This window comes from Heptranchias perlo, chromosome 1 (assembly GCF_035084215.1).
Source record: "Heptranchias perlo isolate sHepPer1 chromosome 1, sHepPer1.hap1, whole genome shotgun sequence".
In the NCBI taxonomy this organism is placed as follows: Eukaryota; Metazoa; Chordata; class Chondrichthyes; order Hexanchiformes; family Hexanchidae; genus Heptranchias; species Heptranchias perlo.
Window position 1 is genome coordinate 56,579,538 of NC_090325.1, and position 27,989 is coordinate 56,607,526.

General features: G+C 41.6%; 1 protein-coding gene across 1 annotated transcript in view; it reads left to right on the plus strand.

The window, feature by feature from the left end:
• LOC137322263 (urea transporter 2-like) overlaps positions 1–15,091 on the plus strand; it is a 77,611-nt gene extending 62,520 nt beyond the window's left edge. Inside the window, exons 7-9 of the mRNA XM_067985335.1 lie at positions 5,880–6,014; positions 7,454–7,503; positions 12,970–15,091. Coding sequence (XP_067841436.1) covers positions 5,880–6,014; positions 7,454–7,503; positions 12,970–13,137 — 353 coding nt within the window. The 3' untranslated portion in view covers positions 13,138–15,091. The remainder of the gene's footprint in view (positions 1–5,879; positions 6,015–7,453; positions 7,504–12,969) is intronic.
• Positions 15,092–27,989: the final 12,898 nt, after the last annotated feature.

The following is a 27,989-nucleotide window of genomic DNA, read 5'->3' on the forward strand; positions in this document are numbered from 1 at the left end:
ATCTTTGCAGGCTCGACTGGGCTTGATTTGCCTTTGTCGTGTCTGGTGCCTTTTGTTCCGATGCCGGGTGGTCCATCCGGTTTTATTCTTATTATGACTTTTTTTAGCGAGATTGTACAACTGAGTGGCTTGCTCGGCCATTTCAGAGGGCAATTAAGAATCAACCACATTGCTGTGGGTCTGGAGCATTCAATAAGGTGCCCAGTGTAGGGCTCTACTTAAAGAAATGGATAACAAAGGTCAGTGGAAGAAATAAAGGTGAAAACAAGGTGAAAAAATGAGTCCCAAGCCCCAGAGTCATCGTTAGACCTCTAGAAAGAAACAGTAGTGTAACAATATGGAATACCATATAAGGTAACTTTAATGATTTTACAGGAATTATATTTTTTTTATCGGTTTGTTATCTTCTAAATATTATTTATATCGCTGTTTGTTCAGCTCGGTCACAAATAAAAATGACAGCTGGAACCACTTCAAAAAAAAATCCAACAATATGATTGGTTGAAATTAGAATCATAGAATCATAGAAAGGTTACAGCACAGAAGGAGGCCATTTGGCCTGTCAAGTCCATGCCGGCTCTATGCAAGAGCAATCCAGCTAGTCCCACTCCCCCTCCTTATCCCCGTAGCCCTGTAATTTTTTTCCTTTCAAGTACTTATCCAGTTCCCTTTTGAAGGCCATGATTGAATCTGCCTCCACCACCCCCTCGAGCAGTGCATTCCAGATCCTAACCACTCGCTGTGTAAAAAGGTTTTCCTCATGTCACCTTTGGATTTTTTTGCCAATCACCTTAAATCTATGTCCTCTGGTTCTTGACCCTTCCAGTTGCAACATTTTATTTATTTCTTTGATTGCACTCAAATACAAAGCATCCTCAAAATGTTCTAAAGCACTTCAAAGCTGATGAATTACTTTTTATTAAATGCAATCAATTGTTTTGTAGACAAAAATGTCAACCAATTTGCACATAGCAAGTGTCCACGAACAACAAATGAGATGAATGACCAAATAATCTATTTTTGGTTGAGGGGTGAGTGTTAACCCGACACCAGGAGAACGCCCTGCTTTTCTTCAGATAGTGCCATGTGATTTATTATATCCACTTGAACAAGCGGGTGGGACCTGGGTTTAACATCTCATCCAACAATACAACACTCCTTCAGTTCTGCACTGAAGTGCCAGCCAAAATTATGTGCTGAGGTCCTGGAGTGGAACTTGAATACCTTCTGACATTGAAACCACTGAGCCAGGCTGACACATAATCACAAGATTTGTCTAGATCAAACTAGACTAATCATGCTAGTAATGCTATAGCCAGTGCCTGTACCTTGTGGGATGGCAGCCAAAGCATACACATCATCATTGTGAGTATGTTAAATTCATCATCACCATGGGATTTGTTCCTGAGACAGTGTGATTTTTATTAACGTAGGTTCATGCAGACTTCACAGTTCCCTGTTTATTGGAAACTAATTGACTTGCAGTTTATTTATTTTTTTATGGATGAGTTTTGCTCCATTAAAATTATCTTGTAAAAGAAACAATTCAGATTTCACTGGGACAAGCCAATTAGTAACTACAACATAATTATATACTGTGAAGAAGTGACATGATGTTATAATGCATTTTAGAGCATATAAATCAGATCTGCTGTTGTGATAAAATCCTATAATTTTCCAGATGTAAATCTGTAGCACCCCACTTCTTGAATCATTATTTAAAAGTTCTTTATTAAAATTTCTGGTTGACTAAATGTTATATTAGAGAGGCAGTGCATTTTGGAGCTAGGGGTATTTTTATGATTGGCTGTAAGACTTGCCATTCACAGAGCATGATGAATGACAGAACTGAGAGCCAAGAGATAACTATGAATTTGTTTTGATCAATAAAAATATCAAAACAATCTAAATAATAAACGTAAGTTTTGAGATGGTTTTGATAGGAAAAACAATGCAGTAGATTTTAACTCAGTGCAATAGTGTAAAATGGGTGATAGCGAATAGGCAGCAATTGACTTCAATGGAAATAAATATCGAGAGATGTAAAATGGGCTGCCGATTCGCTATCACTCATTTTACACTATCGCACAAAGTCAAAATTACCCCCATGTAACTATATTCAAGGGATGGTTTATTTATGCAACAACAGCAGTTGCGTGCAAATAATTATTTATTTATATAACTGGCATGTGAGGAGAACGCATTCATTTATTTATCATCTGCAATAGGCAGTAGCTAACTCCATCCTGTCTACAAGTCAACCTCATCCCACCACAGATCCTCAGACTTCAACTTTGAACTCTCTCATATTGTCTCCGCTCTGTTTTCTGTTTTCGACCAGGACACGACTCTCCTAAACCTTGCCTGCTTATATAACCTGAATTTCCTCTATCCATTCGCCAGCATATTTTAGCTGCCACTCCAGACCTATGACTTCTACTGCCCTTTTTCTTCCCTTGGGCTCTTCTCCTCTGTGTCTTTCCCTTCCTGTCACAGGGTTACGCCAGCTCTCATTCCTCCTCTCTCGGGTACTGTGCCCCCACCATCCCACAATCGCTACCCAAACCCAGCACGAACTTCCTACCACCGTAAGTGCAGTTGGGAGTCTGTCAAAGTGCTGCAAACTTGGCCTCAACCCAGCTACATGAGTCCCAGCCTTGTCTCGATATTTTCAGGATTGAGTAGAATGGACCTATATTTTCTGGAGTTTAGAAGAATGAGAGGGGATCTCTTTGAAACATATAAAATTCTTGGAGGGCTGGATAGGGTAGATGCTGAGAGGCTATTTCCCCTGGCGGGAAAGCCTAGAACTAGGGGTCATAGTCTCAGGATAAGGAGTCGGCCATTTATGATGAGATGGGGGTTGTGCATCTTTGGAATTCTCTTCCCCAGAGGCCTGTGGATGATCCGTCGTTGAGTATATTCAAAACTGAGATCGATAGATTTTTGGACACTAAGGGAATCAAGGGATATTGGGATAGGGTGGGAAAGTGGAGTTCACACTATGATAGTAGGTACAGCACAGGAGGAGGCCATTCAGCCCATCGTGCCTGTGCTGGCTCTTTGAAAAAGCTATCCAACTAGACCTATTCCCCTGCTCTTTCCCCATAGCCCTGTAAATTTTTCCCCTTCAAGTATTTATCCAATTCTCTTTTGAATGTTACTATTGAAGCTGCTTCCACCGCCCTTTCAGGCAGTGCATTCCAGATCGTTACAACTCGCTGCTTAAAAAAATGTTTCCTCATGTCGCCTCTGGCTCTTTTGCCGATCACCTTAAATCTGTGTCCTCTGGTTAGCAACCCTTCTGCGACTGGAAACAGTTTCTCCTTATTTACTCTGTCAAAAGTAACTGAAGTCCCTCATCCCTGGCACCATTCTGGTAAATCTCTTCTGCACCCTCTCCAAGGCCTTGACATCCTTCCTAAAGTGTGGTGCCCAGAATTGAACACAATATTTCAGCTGAGGCTTAACCAGTGTTTTATAAAGGTTTAGCATAACTTTCTTGCATTTGTACTCTATGCCTCTTGATAAAGCCCAAGTTCCCATATGCTTTTTTAACAGCCTTCTCAACTTGTCCTGCCACCTTCAAAGATTTGTGTATGTGCACCTCCAGGTCTCTCTGTTCCTGCAGCCCCTTTAAAATTGTACCATTTAGTTTATATTGCCTCTCCTCATTCTTCCTACCAAAATGCATCACTTCACACTTCTCTGCATTAAATTTCATCTGACATGTCTCTTCCCATTTCACCAGTCTGTCTATGTCCTCTTGAAGTCTGTTACTATCCTCCACATTGTTCACTACATTTCCAAGTTTTGTGTCATCTGCAAACTTTGAAATTATACCCTCCACACCCAAGTCCAGGTCGTTAATATATATCAAAAAAGAACAGTGGTCCCAATACTGACCCCTGGGGAACACCATTGCATACTTCCCTCCTGTCTGAAAAACAGCCGATCACCACTAGTCTCTGCTTTCTGTCACCTAGCCAATTTTCTATCCATGCTGCCATTGTCCCTTTAATCCCATGGGCTTTAATTTTGGCTAACAAGTCTACTATGTGGTACTTTATCAAATGCCTTTTGAAAGTCCATATACACAACCCTCTTCAACCCACTCTGCTACTTCATCAAAGAACTCAATCAAGTTAGTCAAACATGGTTTGCCCTTAAAACAAATCCGTTCTGACTTTCATTTATTAGCCCATACTTTTGCAAGTGCCAATTAATTATGTCCCAGATTATTGTCTCTAAAAGTTTCCCCACCACCAACGTTAGGCTGACTGGCCTGTAATTGTCGGTTTCATCCCTCTCCCCTTTTTTGAACATGAGTGTAACATTTGCAATCCTCCAGTTCTCTGGCACCGCCCCCATATCATAGGAGGAGTGGAAGATTGTGACCAGAGCCTCCACTATTTCCACCCTATTTCCCTCAGTAACCCAGGATGCATCCCATCTGGACCGGGTGACTTTTCTACTTTGAGTACTGCCAATCTTTTAAGTGCCTCCTCTTTATCTGTTTTTATCCTATCCAGTATCACTACTACCTCCTTTACTGATACAATAGCAGCATCCTCTTCTCTACTGAATGCAAAGTATTCGTTTAGTGCCTCAGCCATGCCCTCTGCCTCAACAAGAAGCTCTCCTTCTATGTCCCTAATCGGTCCCATCCTTTTGACAACTCTTTTACTATTTATATGTTTATATAAGACTTTTGGGTTCCCTTTTATGTTAGCCGCTAATCTATTCTCCAAGCCGCTCTTTGCCCCTCTTATTCCTTTTTTTAGATCTCCTCTGTACTTTCTGTACTCTCTACTGTATTATGAATCTTACATTTGTCATAAGTCTCCTTTTTAAGTTTCATTTTAATCTCTATATCTTTAGTCATCCAGGGAGTTCTAGCTTTGCATGCCCTTCCTTTCCCCCTCATAGGAATGTATCTACTCTGTACCAAAGCCAACTCCTCCTTGAAGGCCTCCCATTGTTCAATTACAGTTTTGCCTGCCAATTTTTGATTTCAATCCACCTGGATAAGATCCCTTTTTAACTTACTGAAATTTGCCTTCCTCCAGTTAATCATTCTAAGAGTTCCAGTAGAAGATCAGCCATGATCTTATTGAATGTTGGAGCAGACTTAAGGGGCCGTATGGCCTACTCCTGCTCCTAATTCTTATGTTTTTATGTTAGGATGGCCTGTAGGGGTGGACCCTCCCTCCGCCTGCCCCATAAAGCATCATCGTAAGGCGGTAGAACCAGGGGCAAGGACTCCCTAAGTTGGGAGTTCCCACTTCTAGGCATTAAGTCAGGTCACAGTGTTTGATCAATGCAGGAACACCTGGTCTCCCCAGGCTTCCCAAGCCAAAAGATCAAAAGTGGGGCCTACTTGGGGAACAGAACAGGATCAGGGCTTGGATCCCCAAAGATGAGAGGACCAGAATATTTCTGGGTAAAGGGCTGTACGGAAGTTTCAGGGACTTCCAAATTTTTCTCTAGCCAGCCACTGCCAATGTTTCCAATTTTTTCAGGGGGTGCACCACAGATATGCCCTGGCATCACCAATGGCCCACTTCTCCTGGTCCTTCACTGGGGTTAGTGACAGTATCGCAGGCGGCACATTCTGGCACATGCATTGGGAAATAAGCCCAATAAATTTTCGAGGCCCAAATATTTACTATAGTTTCTGTCAGATACTTAAAACTCTAAACTTTGTGTATGCATACAAAGGACAAAGTAGAATATGAAATATAAGATATCCATTGCCTTGTTATTTTACTATAGTAATTATACAAAAGACATACTTGTACAGAAGCAGAATGAAAATAGCTTCCAGTAAGGGGCTGAGCAGTTATTTATTTTACTTTGTTAATTGATTTGTCTTTTAGGATTATCCCTGGCTTCACCATTCAAGAAAATCTATGATGGATTATGGAGCTACAACTGTGTTCTTGCCTGTAGTGCAGTGGGAGGAATGTTCTATGCCCTGACTTGGCAGACTCACCTCTTGGCAATAATGTGCGGTAAGTATCTATATATTACTAAAAGTCTTGTGTGTGGTGCATACTTCCGGTCTACAAGCACCACATGGAAACGTTTTGCTATCATGATCTTTTGATAAACCAATTGAATCTTTTGAGAAAAAAAAATCATCATTTTTTTCTCAGCAAATTAAATTTCTATGTTCAAAATAAGGTTTTCATCAAAATAATAAATTCAATGGGCAGGACTTCAGAAATTTTATGTTAAAATGACATTGCGGTCCTAATTCGCATCATAGGACCCCAATTGACATGTATTCACAAGGTCTTGGCCAACTCAAAAAAGTGCACGGTTAAGATGGTGGAGGGCGGGAATGTGTCGGGAACACAGCAGTAAGTATTCTACCACTAATTTAATCACCTGCCTGCCCTGTTCCTATCAGCCTGGATTTGTCAGAAAGATAAGCATGGATGTGAGGATGACAACACGTTCAAGAAGTTTAGAGAGGAAAAGGAGGTTGGAGATGGAGCGGTAGTTTGCAAACACAGAGTGTTGGAGAGTGGGTTTTTTTGAGGAGGGGGTTATGACGGCAGTTTTGAAATGGAGAGCAACAGTACCTGAGCAGAGGGGAACTATTTATAACACAGCTAGCATGGGGACCTGGAAGGGAAGTTGAGTGGTCAGCAGTTTAGTTGGAATTCAATCAAGATGAGCTTGGAGAGGACATGAGGGGAGACTGTCCAATTATTTATGGCTTTCACAGAATGGTGGGCAGAGTTGTGGAATTCGAGCCTGATAACATTAGTCCAAAATCGCAGACTACCATTTAAAAATGAAATTTGACTTATTGAGCCACAATGAATCAGTGACCCTGATGTTATTGCCTACATGGCAGATACATCGCTATTGTTATAAAACAGTGTATCTTCTAACTCACAATAACAAAGCCACAGGAGATTTGCTAGTTTAAAAAAGTCTCTGACTACTTTTTAACAATGTTTGGTAAAGATAAACAGCTCATCGCTCAGCCAGTTTCTTGTAGCTAATAACCCATGTATTGGACCTGAAGAATTATACTGCAAATTATATAGCGATTTTACACAAGTGAATTAAATCAAATCATTATCTTGGCATTTTAATTACAGGATTTACCATGAATGGTCGTCGCCTGATTTGTACCCAATATAAAATAATGTATCCAATTGATTTTTAGTTTAGCAGCAAATTATTAAATTGTGTTGTCAGCTTAAAAATTACAATAATTCAGCTTCCTTATTGCCAATGTGATTAGGGCCACAAGACTTTGACCATGATTTTTCTTACCTTGAAGGCATCAACTGCATCATAAGTTGTTTCAAAATAAAGATTATTAGGTATTGAACAAATCTTTAATGGGATCCAATGATTTAACTCCAAATATAAAAAACTAGCTATCGTCTCTCATAATTATGAAACAATGTTTTCCTATTTCCCCCAATAGCAATTTTCTGTGCTTACTTAGGAGAAGCGCTGATGAACGTGATGTCTGTGGTAAGTTGAAGACTCTGATGCACTTTAAAAAAGCAGTGTTTCCCATAACATTGATCTGTGCTTAAGCACCTTTGAATTGTATGCCTAGTTTTTAGCTCCAAAATGCATATTCAAGTTATTGTCTGCTAATAATTTGTTTGCTAACTTTTTCACTTTAATCTTAGTCTAGTATTTTCAGTCAAAAAAATTAAAATAACTAACCACAAATTGGAATTTACTTTGCCTGTATGCATATGTAAATATTGTTCTCTTAAATGCAGTGGCAAATCAAAGTACATTGTGTAAGGATGGAGCCCACTTTGAGGATCTATTTTAATAACTTACTAGTTAAAAGAAAATCGAGGATAAACTTTGACACGCGTTTGATCTTTACTGTCATGTCAGTTAATTTTGTTATTAATATATTATTACTTTTGTTGAATCACTGGATATTGATGATATCGCTGGTGGAGTGGATTAAGGAAGTTATTGATCATAGTGGTGTTTTAACAGCCTGAACAGATTGTTGAGGTTGAGCTGTACAGAAAATTTAGAGATAGTTCTGTATACCTAAACTCCAGAATATTTATTCATGTTCAGTCTCTGCTATTCAATTCTGCCTTGCTACCCTCTGCAGATAATCTCATATTATCCTCACTGGTCCCAGTATATTTATGTTTCATGGATTATTTAATCATCTCAATCTATACTTTTACCCTTATAAGCATCAATTTCATTCCCAACCAGATATTTACATGGTTCTTTTTTGAAGGAGTTAATCAACACTGCATCAACTGCATTTGCCAGGACTCTGTTCCACATTCCTACTAGCTTGTGGGGAAAAGATCTGCTAAACTCTAATCTCACTGGATGGTTTTAAAGTTTGAACCTTTGTCCGCCAGTTCTGCAATCACAGTCCACGTTAAATAGCTTGCTATATCATCCATCCCTCTCAGCATTTTGTATACCTGGAGCTTGCTGTTCCTTGATTGCCACCTTCAGTTGCTCCACCTTATTTCTGATGGGTGCATCACCCAATGGTCCTCCCTTCTTAAATTCGCTATTTGAATGCCTAGCTGTGATGGTGCTTGCAACACATAGGGGCCAATTTTAAAATGGAATTGTGGGTGCATTGGGGGCGGGTGGGCTGCGAAAATTGGGAAAATCCCGAGCGGGTTCGGAAGCCGGCGATTTCCGGGGTTGCCACAGACCCACCTGTGTGCCCACGCTTCACGAATCCGGAAGTCCCGCCAGCAATTAAAGCCGGCAGGACAATAGTTAAACCACTTATTGACATCATTGATCTTGTTTAAGTCATTCATTCTGTGGAGATTGAGGCAGGGGTGCGATTTTAATTCAGCCTCGGCGTATTTCCCGTGTTGTGGGAAACACTCCATGTTCAAGGAGAAGTGTTTCAGGCAGCAGTCAGTTGGACATTTAAATGCCTTTTTGACAGATGGGGATAAAAGATAAGTTATTGCAGCAGGGCACTCAGGTGTCTCAGACAAACTTTTGGCTGGGAGGTCTTTGTGTTTAGAATGAAAATTGTTGGTTTACACTCAGAATTCTTCTGTTTACGCATATTCACCAACTTTTTGGACCCTCTCAAACTGACACCATCAGGATGGGGGGGGCGCGATGGCTACATTCGCCACTACATCCAAGGACGAGCAACCATCCTTGCCAGGTACAGCGTGCAATTCTGCCACTTGGAGCTCCACAACATAGTGCTGCGCCACAGGGACTTGCACAAGAGCACAGAAGGCAACAACAGAGGGAGCGCCATCTCAGGAGGCACTACCCTCACCAGAGGGTCTACAGACTGAGGCTCAGCTACTTGGACCTCTCTGGGCCTGGGAGCATCTCATTACCTATCACTGTTAAAGTCACCACTGCCCTCAACTTCTTTGCCTCTGGATCATTCCATGGTGCCACTGGGGACATTGCCGGGTCTCTAAGTCATCTGCACATAAGTGCATTAGGCAGGTCACTGACGGCTTGTTTCACAGTGCCTCGCAATACATCAACTTCCCCAAGTCGATTACCTCAGCCAGACGGAGAGTGCAGTGGAATTCCACTCTGTGGCTGGCTTCCCACAGGTACAGGGTGTAATCGATTTCACCCATATAGCAATACGAGCTCCTCCACACGAGACAAGACTGTTCATCAACAGAAAGGAGTATCACTCCATCAGCGCACAGCTCGTTTGTGACCACTGTAAAAGATTCCTTCACGTGTGCGCCAGATTCCCTGGCAGCTGCCACGATTCCTTCATTCTGAGGGAATCCAACGTCCCAGGACTCTTCCACACAACAAACACCCTGGCTTCTCGGGGACAAGGGATACCCCCTGCACACGTGGCTCACGACACCTCTGAGGAACCCCATCACCGAGCAACAGCGTCGATACAACGACAGCCACATCGCCACCAGGTCTACAATTGAGCATGCTATAGGGCCACTCAAGATGCGATTTAAGTGCCTTGATCATTCTGGGGGAGTGCTTCAATACGCACCAGACAGAATGGGACGCATTATAGTAGTATGTTGTGTCCTGCTCAATGTGGCACAAAAGAGAGGGGTGCTGGTTGAGGAGGCCCCATCCACATCTGCCATCCAATTGAGGAGGAGGTGGAGGTGGAGGTGGAGGAGGAGCATGAACCCATGGCCAGAGCAGCGGCTCACCTGGCTGCTCGTGAGGCCAGGGAGTTACTGATATGTGAACGGTTCTACTAACATCAAAAAATGTCAAGAGTCCAGTCCTCAGACCACCTGGAAAGAGCAGCGCCCACACCAGCCCCCCATCCTTCCCTGCACAAAACAGTCCTGCAACTACACATACACCCACCGTAAAGTGACCCAATGGGTGGCATCAAGTGTCGTCGTTCATGGTGAAGCTCATGAAAGGGCGCTATCACAAAAGCCAGTCAAGAATGGGCAAGGCGTGGCAGTAGTGGTGAGAATGATAACATTTAATGTGAATATAACAAAAAACAAATATAAATGAAAAACATGACAGTCTGTCAGATGCCCTTGTGCATCCCCTTTGTGATCTCAAAACCTTGGCCTTTCTATTCCTACTACTTCTACATGGTGCATCTCCTGTGGCTGCAGCAGAGGTAGTGGCAGGTTGCTCATGTTCATGCCCTGACTGCTTAGATCCTTTTGGCCTATGCCCTCTGGGTTTTGGAGCCCGTGAGGGCCCCTCCAAAGACTGCACCACCTGCACACTTCCATGTCCCCTTTCACCATCATCCCTCTTCTGGGCCGGGCCCACATCACTCCCACCACCCTGGTGGACAACAGTTTGGAGGACATGTATGATGCTTTGGAAGGCTACTTCTAAAATATCTGTCAGCCTGTTTAAGGGGGCAGAATGTTGTTCATCCTGAGTCCGAACGGCCGTTGTCAGGGCCTGAATGAACACATTTGTGAGCCGTGCTTGAAGTTCAACGGAGGTTAGCCTTCTCTCCATCACAGAACTTCCTGTTCAACATGGCAAGCAACTTTAACATCCATATTGTGTGTGATGAATGTTAAAGTTGTGTCACCAGATGTTTGTGGGGTGCCAGTCTCGGTGTCCCTGACCGACAGGCACTCGAGGGTGCGGCTGATCTCCAGGGCCTCCTCTTCCACGTCTGTGATGGCAATATTTGTTGTGGCCCCTCTCCGGTCCTCGCCCTCTCGTGTGCATTTTGCGCTTTCTTTTCCTAGAAGGGGAATAGTAAAAGTTAGTTGGGTTGGCACCTGGTGAGTGAGTGATGGTGAAGTGGCCAACTGATGAATGCTGACCATGAAAGAGATGCATCCGAGGGTGAATATGAGACAGAGCTATCACATTGGATGGGGATTGGGTTGAGTGATAGTGATCGGGTGACTAATGGGGAGGTGAGGAAGTGCTGAGGAAGTGCAGGTAAGTTGAGGATGAGCCTTAAGTGGGCGTGAGGAGTGATGTGATGGAGTAGTCTTGGCAGTGCAGAATGAGTTGGGGGGAGGGGTGATATGGATCATGGAATGCAGGAGAATCAATAAGTGTACTCACTTTTTCTGACCTAGTTAGGTCATTGAAGCGCTTCCTGCACTGGACCCAGGTGCAGGAGATGTTGCTGCTGCTGGTGACCTCCTCTGCCACCTCGAGCCAGGCCTTCTTGGTGGCAGAGGCAGGGAACTTCCTTCCGTTCGTGGGGTAAAACACTTCCCTCCTTCTCACCCCGGCCAGTTGCTGCTGCAGTGAAGCATCGCTAAATCTTGGAGCAGCCTTGCCCCTTTGCTGCTCCATTGTGTTTTTTGGTGTTTGCTGCAGCAAAAGCCTTTGGAGCAATGGCCCTTTAAATAGAGCTCGTCCAGCTGATAGCCTGTCATGTAGGTGCGCAGTCTGCCCACTGCACAGCTTTCAGGCGACAAACCCGGAAGCCACGTTAAGGGCCATCAATTAACTCGCGTTCGCGTGGGAAATGGTAAGATTTTATTAGTCGGGTTATACACACGCCCATTGACCCCTCCACTGCTGCCATCCCGCCGCCCTTTCAAAATCGAGCCCATAGTATGATGGGACCTGCTGTGAGGTGCTCAGGTCCTGGCTGCCAGCCAACAGATAATGCTGCCTCATCTTGGGAAGACTCAAGAGGAAGAGAAAAGAATGTGTTACAAAAATTCAGGATGGAATGCCTTCTAATTGAGGTAAGATTCCAATATATTGTGTGCCATGTAACTATTGTGCAAAGGAGGATGTTTGCTGTGCGGGGGAAGTATGCCTCCAGATCCTCCCTCCCCGACTTCTTCCACAGACTCCAGACCAAAAATGTTCTCAAATCTGTTCAGCCCCTGAAAATTTAGAGGATCCCTGCTGGTGGAATTGTATTCCAAGACATCCAGATATTAGAAGTTGGCAGAGCTGTCAGACAGCCACCTCTGTGGCCTGTCCACACTCACCGTTTTGTGAGTCTATTCCAATGCAGCATGAATGTGAAGGAGGGCTGCATTATCGGAAATTCTGTCTTTAAGGTCAGATGTTAAACCAAGGCCCGCTGTCTGTCCGAGTGGACATAAAAGATCCCATGGCACTTTACAGGGAGTTGACCTAATGAATATTTGCCCTTTAATCAACACCATCAAAAGGCATTAACTGGTCATTTCTCTCACTGCCGTTTTGGGGGACTTGGCAATGCACAAAATTGGCTGCTGATTTGTAATATGTACGGACGTCAGCTGCTTTTGCTGGAACTGAACTGATGTTGCTGTGTAATAAAAACAGAAAATGCTGGAAATATTCAGCAGGTCAGGCAGCATCTGAGGAGAGAGAAACAGTGTTTCAGGTCGATGATCTTTCGTCACAGCTGGGCATTCAAATAGCGAGTTTAAGAAGGGAGCACCATTGGGTGAAACACCCATTAAAAGTAAGGCGGAGCAACTGAGGGTGGCAGTCAAGGAACAGCAAGCTGCTGCCTGATGTTGCTGTGTAACTGTTTCATTTTGTGTTATTTTCTAGGTTGGATTACCTGCCTGCACTTGGCCTTTCTGCCTTTGTACAACTATGTTTCTGCTGATGACCAGTAACAACAAAGCCATTTATAAATTGCCACTCAATAAAGTGACCTACCCTGAGGAGAACAGAAGGATTTATAAGGAAATGCAGAAACATGAACAATATGAATGAATAGGAACATGGTGTAAAAATCTTAATGAAAAGTCTTTGCTTGGACCTGTGCATAAATATATGTCTCTATTTATGGGTGAATATAGTAAAAATGCTTACCTTGTCATTCAGTAGTACCTGACATGTTAATAGTAAAAGTTAGAAGTTTTTTATTTTTGAATATCAAAAATATACAAACTTGCAACAGTTTTCGGGTTAATTTTCAAGTTAACCCACAACTGCATGTCAACGAGACAGACGTACAAACTGGTAATTGGCAACTTTAGGACTAATGTCAGAAAGCACTTCTTCATGCAAAGAGTGATTAATACTCTCCTGCATATGAATGGTCTTCTGGGTAGGGTAGTGGAGGCAGAAACTTTGAAATGATTCAAGAGGCACTTGGATGCTGTGACGAGGGTTGGATTGTCTCTATTGAAGGATGAGCTACAAATGGGAATAGCCTTGCTCACCTATTCTTAGTTTGAGATTTATATGCCAGAATAACATATATTTAATATGGTGCTAAAGGTACTGGTGTTGTAGAAGTAGTTTATTACATTAGCGCCTCAATAAAAAATAATTTGTGATGTGCTGTTCAGACGAAATTTAATAATTTGTGCCTTAACTAGGGGCAATTTTCTAAGGTTGTCGTGCTGGTGGAGGGGGCTTACATATCGGGAAATTGTGCAGGATTTTCCATCCATTAAAATAAATATCATCACCAAAAGAATGAAGGGGGAGGTTAGAAGGTTTAAGGATGAAAGATCACCAGGACATAGATTGCCCAATCAGAAATCCCTACTGCATACTGGGCTTTATAAATAGAGGCATAGAGTACAAAAGCAAGGAAGTTATGATGAACCTTCATAAAACATTGGTTCGGCCACAACTGGAGTATTGTGTCCAATTCTGGGCATCGCACTTTCGGAAGGATGTGAAGGCCTTGGAGAGGGTGCAGAAAAGATTTACTAGAATGGTTCCAGGGATGAGGGACTTCAATTATGTGGATAGACTGGAGAAACTGGGATTGTGCTCCTTACAGCAGAGGAGGTTGAGAGGAGGTTTGATGGAAGTGTTCAAAATCATGACGGGTTTAGATGAAGTAAATAAAGAGAAACTGTTCCCATTGGCGGAAGGGTCGAGAACCAGAGGACACAGATTTAAGGTAATTGACAAAGGAACGAAAGGTGACATGAGGAACAACGTTTTTAAGCAGCGAGTAGTTATGATCTGGAACACGCTGCCTGAAAGAGTGGTGAAAGCAGATTCAGTCGTGGCTTTCAAAAAGGAATTGGATAAATACTTGGAGGGAATACATTTGCAGAGCTGCAGGGAAAGAGTGAGGGAATGGGACTAACTGGATTGCTCTTACAAAGAGCTGGCATGGGCTCGATGGGCCGAATGGACTCCTGTGCTGCAATCATTCTATTCTATGATTCTATGATATAATAGTTGAAGCAGAATCAATAATAACTTTTAAAAGGGAAATAGATAAACATTTTGAAAATAAAAATTTAAAAAGGTATGGTGAAAGGGAGAGGATTAGAACAAAGTGGATAGCTCTTTCAGCGAGCCAGCACAGGAGTGATGGGCCTAATGGCCTCCTACTGTGTGGTAAAATTACTATAAATGGACGGAAAACCATGATCAGTGAGCCCGTAATTCCCTGATATGTGCTGCCACTGGAAGTATGTGCTTCAAAAGTTGGCCGTAAATCTGTTCATTTTTATTGAAGTTATTTACATGGAGGCCTGTAAAGGGGAATATTACAGCTTGTGCCATCCAAAGATATCATCACATTCACCACCACCACCTCCTCCATAAATAGCACAGTTCAAATTCCATAAATATCACAGCGCCAACCCCAAAAATATCACAGCACACTGCCGTTCAATATCACAGCACAAAGACCAATAAACATGCCAGCGCATTCTGTACAAAATTCAAGGAATCTTACAACACCAGGTTATAGTCCAACAAATTTATTTTAAAATCACAAGCTTTCGGAGATTATCTCCTTCGTCAATCATCTGACGAAGGAGATAATCTCCGAAAGCTTGTGATTTTAAAATAAATTTGTTGGACTATAACCTGGTGTTGTAAGATTCCTTACATTTGTCCACCCCAGTCCATCACCGGCATCTCCACATCATGGCTACAAAATTCAGACCACATTCCCCATTATATTACTGCATACCCTCATATACTTAATACTCATAAATATCACAGCACATCCCCATAAATATCCCAGCACATCCACCATAAATATCAGCACAAACTCCAATAATTAAACCTGCACAGATCCCATAAATATCCCAGCACATACACCATAAATATCAGCACAAACTCCAATAATTAAACCTACACAGATCCCATAAATATCCCGGCATATCTTCCATAAATATCACAGCACAGATCCCAATAATTATTACAGCATATCCTTCATAAGTATCCCAGAAAATCCCCCATAAATATGTCAGTACAAACCCCAATAAATTATGTAGCACATCCACCATAATATCGCAACACACATCCCATAAATATCACAACACAAACTTATAAATATCCCAACACCCCATAACCATCACAACAATCCCCCACAAATATCACAGCACATTCTCCATAAATAACATAGCACAATCCCCATAAATGTTCCAGCATGTTGTCCATAAATATACCTGCAGCAAATCCCAATAAATATCACAGCACCACCTCATAAATTACAAGCACATCCATAAACATCACAGCAATCCCCCACAAATAGCACAGCGCATCCTCCATAAATAACACAACACATCCCCCAATAATATCCCAGCACATTCCCCATAAATACCACAGCGCATTCCCCAATAAATATCACACTATAACCACCATAACATTCTCAGATGCCAAAAATGTATCAGGAATAAAGTTAACCCGTTGGCTGTTCAAATGTCCCAGGCATTACACCTAGTGTATTTTGGATACTTTAGATACATGAAGATTGATTGTTGATTTTGAGTTTCTGAGGCACCATTTCATTTACGTTATTAATGTAATTATTAACTCTTTGACTGCTGACTTCTGCACAATATTTAATCGCCCTGGGCTGACTGCTTTTATGAAGATTCCACTACAACTGCATTAAACCATATGTTATAAAAAGTTATGATTAACTGACACAAACTGTATTTTTAGAGTAAGATTTTATTAAGAATGTATTTTGCAATACCTGTTCTATGTTCTATGCCAAATCCATCTCCAAGTTTCAAAACTCATCAATAAATTTAAAAAGCCACTTTTTAAATAACATCCCCAATGCCTCAGTGGATAAATGCAAACCCTGGTGTGGGAATGAGCCACACAAACCTGGCAGTTCCCAGGTTCAATTCCTTGTATGTGCTTAGTTAGTTCATCTCAGCCAGAGTAGCAGTTAGGGCATGACTGTTGGCTTCAGTGCCTCAAGGTGAGGAAAGAAAAATCAGACAGGATTTACACCCCTGATCTCTATCCAGTGCCCACCACTGGAAAAATTTGCTTTTGTGGATATTGGGGAGGATAGGTTTGATATAGGTTGTGTTGCTGTCCATAGTCAAATAGTTTGCCAGCATTCACTGTCTGAGCTCACACATGAAAAAATGCCAATTGGATAAGACATCAGAGGGCTGTGGTCAGGCATGGAGCCAACCTTCAAGATAAGTCAGTGGCTTCAAGAGAGGAAGGAGGAAAAATTAGAGGAAAAAAACTTTTGTTCATAAACCTGAACCTGTAATAAATTATACATTAATAATTAAATCATACACTGATTTTCAATATACCAATTCATAAAACGTGAAAACACAAACTCTGAGTCACACACGCTGTCGTAGGGCAGAGCGCACCATCTCATTGCCGTGTGATTAGCCCATAGTCGTGCCCACTGCCACGCATTTGTGTCTTTTTGAACAAGACCCTGAGGGGACTGTAAGGGGTAGATGCTGAGAGGATGTTTCCTCTTGTGGGAGAGACTAGAACTAGGGATAACAGTTTAAAAATAAGGGGTCTCCCATTTAAGATGGAGATGAGAATTTTTTTCTCTCAGAGGGTCGTGTGGAACTCCCTTCCCCAGAGAGCGGTGGAGGCAGGGTCACTGAATTTTTTTACGGCTGAGTTAGATAGATTCCTGATTAACAAACGAGTCAAAGGTTATAGTAGATAGAAGGGAAAGTAGGGTTACTTAACGAACATACAAACGAACATACATACGAATTAAGAGCAGGACTAGGCCATTCAGTCCCTCAAACCTGCTCTGCCATTTGATAAGATCATGGCTGATCTGATTGCGACCTCAACCCTACTTTCCTGTCTACTTACTATAACCTTTGACTCCCTCGTTAATCAGGAACCTATCTAACACAGCCTTAAAAATATTCAATGACCCTGCCTCCACCGCTGTATGGGGAAGGGAGTTCACAATTGAGGTCACAATTAGATCAGCCTTGATCTTATCAAATGGCAGAGCAGGCTCAAGGGGCCGAATGGCCTACTCCTGCTCTTAATTCGTATGTTTGTATGTACATATGTAACAGTTTATGCTCAAATCAGGTGCATGCACAGTTGTTCCAGTGCTAGTGCTTGAAATCTGCTGTTGGTGTAAATGAGGTGAATTCAGAATTTAAGCAGCCCTACCATCAAAAATAGGATATTAGTTTTCTATGTAAAAGAGACACAAACATAAATACTATAAACTTTTTATTCTTGCCTAATTATTAGTCTTATTCATGTGTAATACGATTGGATGCGTTTAACCGGTTTTGAATTTTTGACTGTATTACACTGCTTATGTCCTACACAAATATTGCCATGACTAATAGGTCAATATCATTCACCTAAGCTATTTGATTTATATTTTGTATATTGTATGCTTTCCTTTGATACAACTTCTACTTATTAAATGTAAACTTATAATGTTATGATGTGAATTTGTAGAAATATGAATGCTATATGCTCCACAATGCTACAATCTGACTGTATTGAAAAATCCCAATACGTAACCTAAATTAATGGAATGATACTCGCTGATCTTTCCTGCCTTTAACACACATAACTCAGAAATTACATCAGAATTCACTGTTAATGTCTAGGGTTCGAATATGATGTCTAAATTAGCTTTCTTTGAAACCAGGCCTATCAACAGCAGGGTCACAGTTCCACACTGAGTGAAGTGCAACGTAACTCTTACTGTTCAGATGCATCAAGGACTGAGTTAGACACAGAAATGTCTTATTAACATTATTTGATTTGGCTACATCTATGATAATATGATTGGCACCATCACATGATTCTGTATCATTGATTATAGCAAAAGAAAACTGAAGCTTAATATCAGTCAACAATCTCAATCATAATAAGGAAAGCAATAAGCATAATCTGTGTATTATAATATCAGCATTACCTGGGTTTCACTTAATTGCAGTATAACAAAGTCACACGCAATGTACATTGTAGTATGGAAATAGCAAAGTTAAATTCACAGTCTATATTCAATGTATCACTGATGGGCTTCAAGCTACATCATTAAATAAAAATAAATTTAAAACAGAAATAGACAGTTTCCTGGAAGTAAAGGGAATTAGGGGTTATGGGGAGCGGGCAGGAAATTGGACATGAAGCTGAGTTCGGATCGGTCAAGGCCCTATGGGTGGCGGAGCGGGCCCAGGGGCTGAGTGGCCGGGTCCTGCTCCTACTTCTTGTGTTCTTTAGATTTGAGGTTAGGATCAGATCAGCCATGATCTTATTGAATGGCGGAGCAGGCTCGAGGGGCCGATTGGCCTACTCCTGCTCCTATTTCTTATGTTCTTATGTTCTTAAGTGATAGGGTTGCCCCTTAGGTGCTGTGACCATAACATCATACAATCTCTTGCCTTGGGTAGCAGGCTAGCTGCAGCATTGGGTAGTTCTGCCTCCCTCTGTGTTGCCTTGATTCCACCTCTGGGTTATATTTGCAGATGGTCATTGTTTGACTTCAGCTAATCTTGCACGTACTGTATTTTCTCTGTTAACTGTTACATCTTTTTTTTTTGCTTTGAAGCTTATGCTGTTGAATTAATTGTTGAAATATACTTTATATTCTCCACTTCTACTATGATCTAAAACAACTTTACCTTCTAATTTTACAATCTTTAACTTTCAACTTTCAAATACCTTGAGCCTTCTAATCCCTTCTAAAATTGATTTCATGAACATTGTTTGACTAAATAATTCAAGTTACCTGACCAATCATAGTGAAAAATTCAACTACTTCAATCACTTTCAAAGACTTATTCAACCAAACAGATATATATTAGGAACTATAATTGCTAGATTTTAATTAGTTTTACCAAAAAGATGCTTCAAATTATTTTGTTCCTCCCTCTTATCTCCCATTGTGTAAATCATCAGGAAGGAATTCATTGCTGATACTCTCAAAGCCTCATTATTATGCTATCAGCTTAACGATCATGGCACATAATGCTCTTTTTGTCTTTCTCAGTAATGTCAGTGCCCAAGCTGATCCTGGTACAAGTGTAGTAGTGAAAAACAATTGCTGAACTAAAGCATACATATTGGAAGAATGAACACTTTCATTTGAGCATTTCTTACATTGTCACATTAATTGGCATTTTCTTTGCATTTATTTAATGATGGTTTTGTACTTGTTACTGGTGATTGTTACAATTACAAATGATAATTTGGTTAACTTGATATTTTGAAATTCCTTGTTACAATTGTAATATATCTTTAATTATGAGTAAAACTGTACTTATTGTTTCGCAGCAAATTTCACTATCATCTCTGTAACACAAAAAGTGGATTATATGTATACCTTTACTGGAAACAATAGTCAAATTGTACTTTCCGGGTGATTAGAGACCTTATTAGAACAATGTTTATTTCCACAATGTCTGGGTAGTCAGATAACATTGTGCATTCACATGATTCAGTCTATTTATCAGTACTACACAGCACGGACAACATTCTCAAATGCCAAAAATGTATCTGCAGGTAATTTACAGCAATAAAGTTAACTTGTTAGAGTTAATTCCACTTTCCCGATGGGGAGTCGCACACACACAGAGCACAAATCAGAGAATCGGAGCTACAATGTTGTAGCCCTAAGAACATAAGAAATAGGAGCAGCAGTAGGCCATACAGCCCCTTGAGCCTGCTCCGCCATTCAATCAGATCATGGCTGATCTTCAACCTCAACTCCACTTTCCTGCCCGATCCCCGTATCCCTTGATTCCCCTAGAGTCTAAAAATCTATCTATCTCAGCCTTGAATATACTCAATGACTCAGCATCCAATTCAAAAGATTCACAACCCTCTGAGTGAAGAAATTCCTCCTCATCTCAGTCTTAAATGGCTGACCCCTTATCCTGCGACTATGCCACCTAGTTCTAGACTCTCTAGCCAAGCCTCTTAGCATCTAAATCCAACCTATGCTTCCTTCCAGTGTAGCTTCCCCACTGGGAACACAGAGTAAGTTTTGTCTTGGATACCTTAGATATAGGAGACAGATTGTTGAGTATGAATATTTGAGGCATCATTTCAGTTACAGTAACTTAAGATGATTAACTCTCTGGCTGCTGACCTCTCTACAGTTTATCATCCCTTAGACTGTTGGTTTCATAAAGATTCCATTACAAATGCATTAAACCAATTCTTACAAGAAGTGGTAAGATTAATTTACATAATCTTAGTGTTTTAACGAGGTTTGTAATAAGACTATATTTTCGAAATGGGTGTTCTGTGCAAAATCCATCATAGAGGTGCAAAGTGCATCAATAAATAAAAATTCAAACCACTCTATGTAAAGATATTTTTTCTAACCTCCCCTTTATTTTTTTTGTGATAATCTTAAATGTTTGCCCTCTTGCTACCATCTTACCAACTAGTGGAAACTAGCTGTCACCATTTACCCTATCACAACTCTTCAAAACCTTGAAAAACTCTACCAGGTCACACCATAACCTTCTCAACTACAATAAAAAGGCCCCAAATTCTCAAGTCTCTCTTCATAACCATAGTAGTCATAGTCATGGTCATAGTATGGTACAGCATAGGAGGCCATTCAGCCCATCATGCCTATGCCAACTCTTTGAAAGAGTTATCCAATATAGTATCATAGTCATAGTATAAAATAACCCCTTTTTTTTTATTTGTTCTCGGGATGTGGGTGACATACGTAGTTGCTATGAAAAGGTGCTGATGAGTCTTTTCCTTGAACTGCTGCAGTTCTTGTGCTACTGATGTACCCACAATGGTATTAGGAAGAGAATTACAGGATTTTGACCTAGCAACAATGAAGGAATGTCAATATATGTTCAAGTAAGCATGACAGTACCATCCTAGTGCATCTATGCCACACCTTACCCGTTAATTTTGTATCCCTCATATAACGGGGTGCCCAAATTGTACATTGCAATTTTTGTTGCATTATGGTCCATATACAGCACAACTCTAATGTTGGTGTGAAATGGTTTCGCTTTATGCTCATGCTGCAGCAATACATAACTGCAGCCTAAATCCAGAGACAGGATCCACCTGGAGGAGGGAACATGGGAAGTTACAGGACTGGAAAAGAACACTTTGGTCCATTTGGCTGGTGCCAGAGTTCTAAAACAATACACAGTTCATTACCTATGACCCTCAATTGATTTTCTCAGCAAATGCCTGTCCAGCTCTTTCTTAAAAATGGTAACGGTTATATCTGATACCGACCCCATTTTAAGGCTGTTAACTGCCCCGTTAAGGCCAGGCGTAACAAGTCAAAATCACCCCCACTGACATTGGACTTTATTTGCCATTTCTTAGCCCAACCTTCCAATCTCACTTCGAAGGACATGGGTAAATGAAGGACAACCAGTATGGATTTGTAAAAGGCAAGTCTGACAAAATTACTAGAGTTCTTTGAGGAGTTAATAATAAACTGATGATGGAAATACGGTGAATGTTGTGTATGTGGATTTTCAAAAAACATTTGATAAAGTGCTGCGCAGAAGGCTTGATAAAATTAAGGCATGACGTGTTAAAGGGTAGGTGGCAGCATGGATATGAAATTGGTTAAAGGACAGAAAGCAGAGAGTAGTGGTTAATGCATGTATTTCAGATTGGAGGAATGTAAACAATGGTGTCCTCCAGGGGTCAATGAGACCATTGTTGATCTCAGTAATATATGTATACTCTGCACTTGGTGGACACAATGCCACGATTTGCAGACACCACAAAAAATAGGAAGCATGGTTAACTATGAAGAAGGCTATAAGTAACTTCAGGGGGACATAGGCAGGTTAGTTGACTGTACAGATAAATGTTTGATGAAATTTAATGCTGAGAAATATGAGGTAATAAATTGGAAAAAAGCTGATTTTAAGGGGATGAGAAAGGAACTAGGGAAAATAAACTGGAAAAGTACTGACAAAGAAATAGAACAGCAATAGGAAACATTTAAAATGGTGATCAATAGAGTCCAAGAAAAATACATCCCACTAAAAAGCTAGCCAGTAATGACACACCATGGATGAATAAAGAAATAAGGGCAAAATTGAAATTAAAGAAAAAGACATGCACTAAGTACGTAGACAACAGAGGAGAGGATGACGAAAGGGAAAATGAAAAGGTCAGGAAAGAAGTCAAAAAAACAATTAGGGAGGCAAAAAGAAACAACGAAATTAAATTATCAAGGAATATAGAAAGAAAGAGTAAAGTATTCTACAGACACATAAATAACAAAAGGAAAATCAAGATAGGGATAGGGCCACTAAGGGATACACACGATAAACTCACAGGTAATGACAGCGAAATGACAGGAAAATTAAATAATTACTTTGCCTCAGTATTTACCTGGGAGACTAACGTGGTGGGCATGACATTAGAAGAAGAGATTGAAAAAGATATAAAGACATTTAAGATAGAAAGGGGGGAGATAATTGATAAACTAATCAAAGTTAGGATAAAACCCCTGGTCCGGATGGATTGCAACCATGCATATTAAAAAAAGTTAGAGAGGAGATAGCAGAGGCACTATTACATCTATATAAAAATTCATTAGAAAAGGGAATCGGGCCAGAGGACTGACAATGTGATTCCTATATTTAAAAAGAAGGTAGAATAAGTCCAGGAAACTATCGACCAATTAGCTCAAAGTTGGTGGTCGGAAAGATAATGGAATCCTTACTCAAAGATGTAATAGGAAATCATCTAGAAACCGAAAATATAATAAAAAATTGCACGAATTTCCAAAGGAAAGGTCATGCTTGACCAGCCTTATTGAATTCTTTGAAGAAGTAACAGAGAGGGTCAATAAGGGTAATGCAGTAGATGTAATATATTTGGATTTTCAAAAGGCCTTCAATAAGGTACCGCATAGTAGACTCATGACTAAGGTCAGAGCATATGGAATCAAAAGACAAGTAGCAGAATGGATAGCAAGCTGGCTACAAAACAGAAAACAGAGAGTAGGAGTTAAAGGTAGCTATTCAGACTGGCAAGAGATGGGAAGTGATATTCCATGAGGATCAGTGCTGGGACCACTGTTGTTCACCATTTACATAAACGATTTGGACACGGGAATCAGAAGTACAATTTCAACATTTGCAGAAGACACCAAATTGGGGGGGTATAGTTAATACTGAGGAGAACTGTGACAAATAACAGGAAGACATTAATAAACTTGAAGAATGGGCGTGTAGCTAGCAAATGAATTTCAAGATAGATAAGTGTGAGGCCACATACTCCTTGGAAAATAAGAGTCTAAATGGGGTAGAGAAGCAGAGGGATCTGGAGGTACAGATACACAAATCATTAAAAGTAACGATGCAGGTTAATAAGGCCATGAGAAAAGTAAACAAAGCACTGGGGTTCATTTCTAGCAGGTTGGAATTGAAAAGCAGGGATGTTATGTTAAACTTGTATAGAACTTGGTTAGATAACATTTGGAGTACTGTGAACAGTTCTGGTCTCCATATTATAAAAAGGATATTGAGGCACTGGAGAAGGTGCACAAAAGATTTACTAAGATGGTATCAGAACTAATAGGTTATACCTATCAGGAAAGATTGAACAGGTTGGGGCTCTTTTCTCTAGAAAAGATAAGACTGAGGAGTGATCTGATAGTGGTCTTTAAGATTATGAAAGGGTTTGATAGGGTAGACATAGAGAAGATGTTTCCACTCGCAGACCAGGACAAGAAGCCATAAATATAAGATAGTCACTAATAAATTCAGTAGGGAATTCAGGAGAAACTTCTTTAACCAGAGAGTGGTCAGAATGTGTAACTCGATTCACAAGGAATAGTTGAGGCAACTAGCATAGATGCATTTCAGGGGAAGCTAGAAAAACACGTGAGGAAGAAAGGAATAGAAGGATATGTTGATGGGGTTAGCTGAGGAAGGGTGGGAGGAGACTCACGTGGAGCATAAACACCGGCATGGACCTGTTGGGCCGAATGGCCTGCTTCTGCGCCTGATTCTATGTAATTCTATATGATACATTTTGGAAAGAATAATGAGAGGAAATATACACTAAATGATAAAACTTTAAAAGTAGTAAAGGAAATACAGTGAATGTTGGGTATATGGATTTTCAAAATCCTGTCGGGATGGGATGCATCCTAGGTTGCTGAGGAAAGTAAGAGTGGAAATTACAGAGACTCTGGCCACAATCTTCCAATCTTCCTTAGATACGGGAGTGGTGCCAGAGGACTGGAGAATTGCACATGTTACATCCCTATTCAAAAAAGTAAACAATTTTACAACACCAAGTTATAGTCCAGCAATTTTATTTTAAATTCACAAGCTTTCGGAGGCTTCCTCCTTCGTCAGGTGAACGATGTCACATCGTTCACCTGACGAAGGAGGAAGCCTCCGAAAGCTTGTGAATTTAAAATAAAATTGCTGGACTATAACTTGGTGTTGTAAAATTGTTTACAATTGTCAACCCCAGTCCATCACCGGCATCTCCACATCTATTCAAAAAAGGGAAGAGGGATAAACCCAACAGTTACAGGCCAGTCAGCCTAACATCGGTGGTGGGGGCACTTTTAGAGACAATAAACCGGGACAAAATTAATTGGCACTTGGAAAAATATGGATTAATAAATGAAAGTCAGCACAGACTGATTAAAGGCAAATTGTGTTTGACTTCGTGTTTGCTCCAGAACTAGCCGTGCCTCCAGCCAAACTGTTCCAGTACAGCTACAATACTGGCATCTACCCGACAATGTGGAAAATTGCCCAGGTATGTCCTGTCCACAAAAAGCAGAACAAATCCAATCCGGCCAATTACCGCTCCATCAGCCAACTCTCAATCATCAGCAAAGTGATGGAAGGTGTCGTCGACAGTGCTATCAAGCGGCACTTACTCACCAATAACCTGCTCACCGATGCTCAGTTTGGGTTCCGCCAGGACCACTTGGCTCCAGACCTCATTACAGCCTTGGTCCAAACATGGACAAAAGAGCTGAATTCCAGAGGTGAGGTGAGAGTGACTGCCCTTGACATTAAGGCAGCATTTGACCGAGTGTGGCACCAAGGAGCCCTAATAAAATTGAAGTCAATGGGAATCAGCGGGAAAACTCTCCAGTGACTGGAGTCATACCTAGCACGAAGGAAAATGGTAGTGGTTGTTGGAGGCCAATCATCTCAGCCCCAGGGCATTGCTGCAGAAGTTCCTCAAAGCAGTGTCCTAGGCCCAACCATCTTCAGCTGCTTCATCAATGACCTTCCCTCCATCATAAGGTCAGAAATGAGGATGTTCGCTGATGATTGCACAGTGTTCAGTTCCATTCGCAACTCCTCAGATAAAGAAGCAGTCCATGCCCGCGTGCAGCAAGACCTGGACAACATCCAGGCTTGGGCTGATAAGTGGCAAGTAACATTCACGCCAGACAAGTGCCAGGCAATAACCATCTCCAACAAGAGAAAGTCTAACAACCTCCCCTTGAAATTCAACGGCATTACCATCGCCGAATCCGCCTCCATCAACATCCTGGGGGTCACCATTGACCAGAAACTTAACTGGGGCAGCCACATAAATACTGTGGCTACAAGAGCAGGTCAGAGGCTGGGTATTCTGCAGCGAGTGACTCACCTCCTGACTCCCCAAAGCCTTTCCACCATCTACAAGGCACAAATCAGGAGTGTGATGGAATACTCTCCACTTGCCTGGATGAGTGAAGCTCCAACACTCAAGAAGCTCGACACCATCCAGGACAAAGCAGCCCACTTGATTGGCACCCCATCCACCACCCTAAACATTCACTCCCTTCACCACCGGCGCACAGTGGCTGCAGTGTGTACCATCCACAGGATGCACTGCAGCAACTCACCAAGGCTTCTTCAACAGCACCTCACAAACCCGCGACCTCTACCACCTAGAAGGACAAGGGCAGCAGGCACATGGGAACAACACCACCTGCACGTTCCCCTCCAAGTCACACACCATCCCGACTTGGAAATATATCGCCGTTCCTTCATTGTCGCTGGGTCAAAATCCTGGAACTCCCTTCCTAACAGCACTGCGGGAGAACCTTCACCACACGGACTGCAGCGGTTCAAGAAGGCGGCTCACCACCACCTTCTCAAGGGCAATTAGGGATGGGCGATAAATGCTGGCCTCGCGAGCAACGCCCACATCCCATGAACGAATAAAAAAAAACTTGATTGAGTTAATTGATCAAGTAAATGAGAAGGTTGATGAGGGTAGTGCAGTTGATTTTGTGTATGTGGATTTTCAAAAAGCATTTGATAAAGTACCACATAATAAACTTGTTAGAAAAATTTAGCCCATGGGATTAAAAGGGCAGTGGCTTTGTGGATATGAAATTGGCTAAGGGACAGAAAGCAGAGAGCAGTGGTGAACGGTTGTTTTTCAGTCTGGTGGGAAGTATACAGTGGTGTTCCCCAGGGATCAGTATTAGGACCATTGCTCATCTTGATATATATTAATGATCTGGACTCAGGTATACAGGGCATATTTTCAAAGTTTGCAGGTGACACTAAACTCGGAATTGTAGGAGAAAGTGAGGAGGATAGCAACAGACTTCAGGAGAACATGGACTGGTGAAATGAGCATACACATGGCAGATGAAATTTAACGCTGAGAAGTGTGAAGTAATACATTTTGGTAGGAAGAATGAAGAGAGGCAATATAAACTAAATGGTATAATTTTAAAGGGGGTGCAGGAACAGAGAGACCTGGGGCTGTACATACACAAATCTTTGAAGGTGACAGGACAAGTTGAGAAGGCTGTTAAAACGGCATGCAGGATCCTTGGCTTTATAAATAGAGACATTGAGGGGAAAAAAAATTGGATAAGGGCTATTTTTGGGCACGGGTAGCGTGATGCGCTATTACCCCGCACCCAATGCCCCTGTGCAGGCAGGACGCAAGTTTCGGCCGGCCTGAGTATTAACCTGAAATCAGCATTCCTTTCCGGGCCTAGCACATGGAATCAATGCAATTCACACTTTCAACCAGCAGAGGGAGCCCAATGTCTTAAAAGGAGGATGATTCTTAGAAATCTCTTAAAGGTAGCTGGTACCTGTTATTTGCTGAAAATAACAGTCTACTGTCTGCACGAAGTCTGAACAGAGATCAGACATTGCACACGTAAAACACAGATGCTGGACCCATCCCTACGTTTACACACTGATGAATTATGTTAAAACATTGCATAAAGGCTGCGCACTACTAAATCTCACATCCTCCAATCTGCATGCCAGATCTCACCAATCTGCCGATCTGAGTTTATACCAGGCCTGCGAGAGTGCATGCACCAAGGTTCTCTGCTGATGCACTAGAGACTTTGGTGCAAGAGGTGGACAGAAGGAGGGACATCCTATATCCGCAGGGCGGGGGCGGGGGCAAGA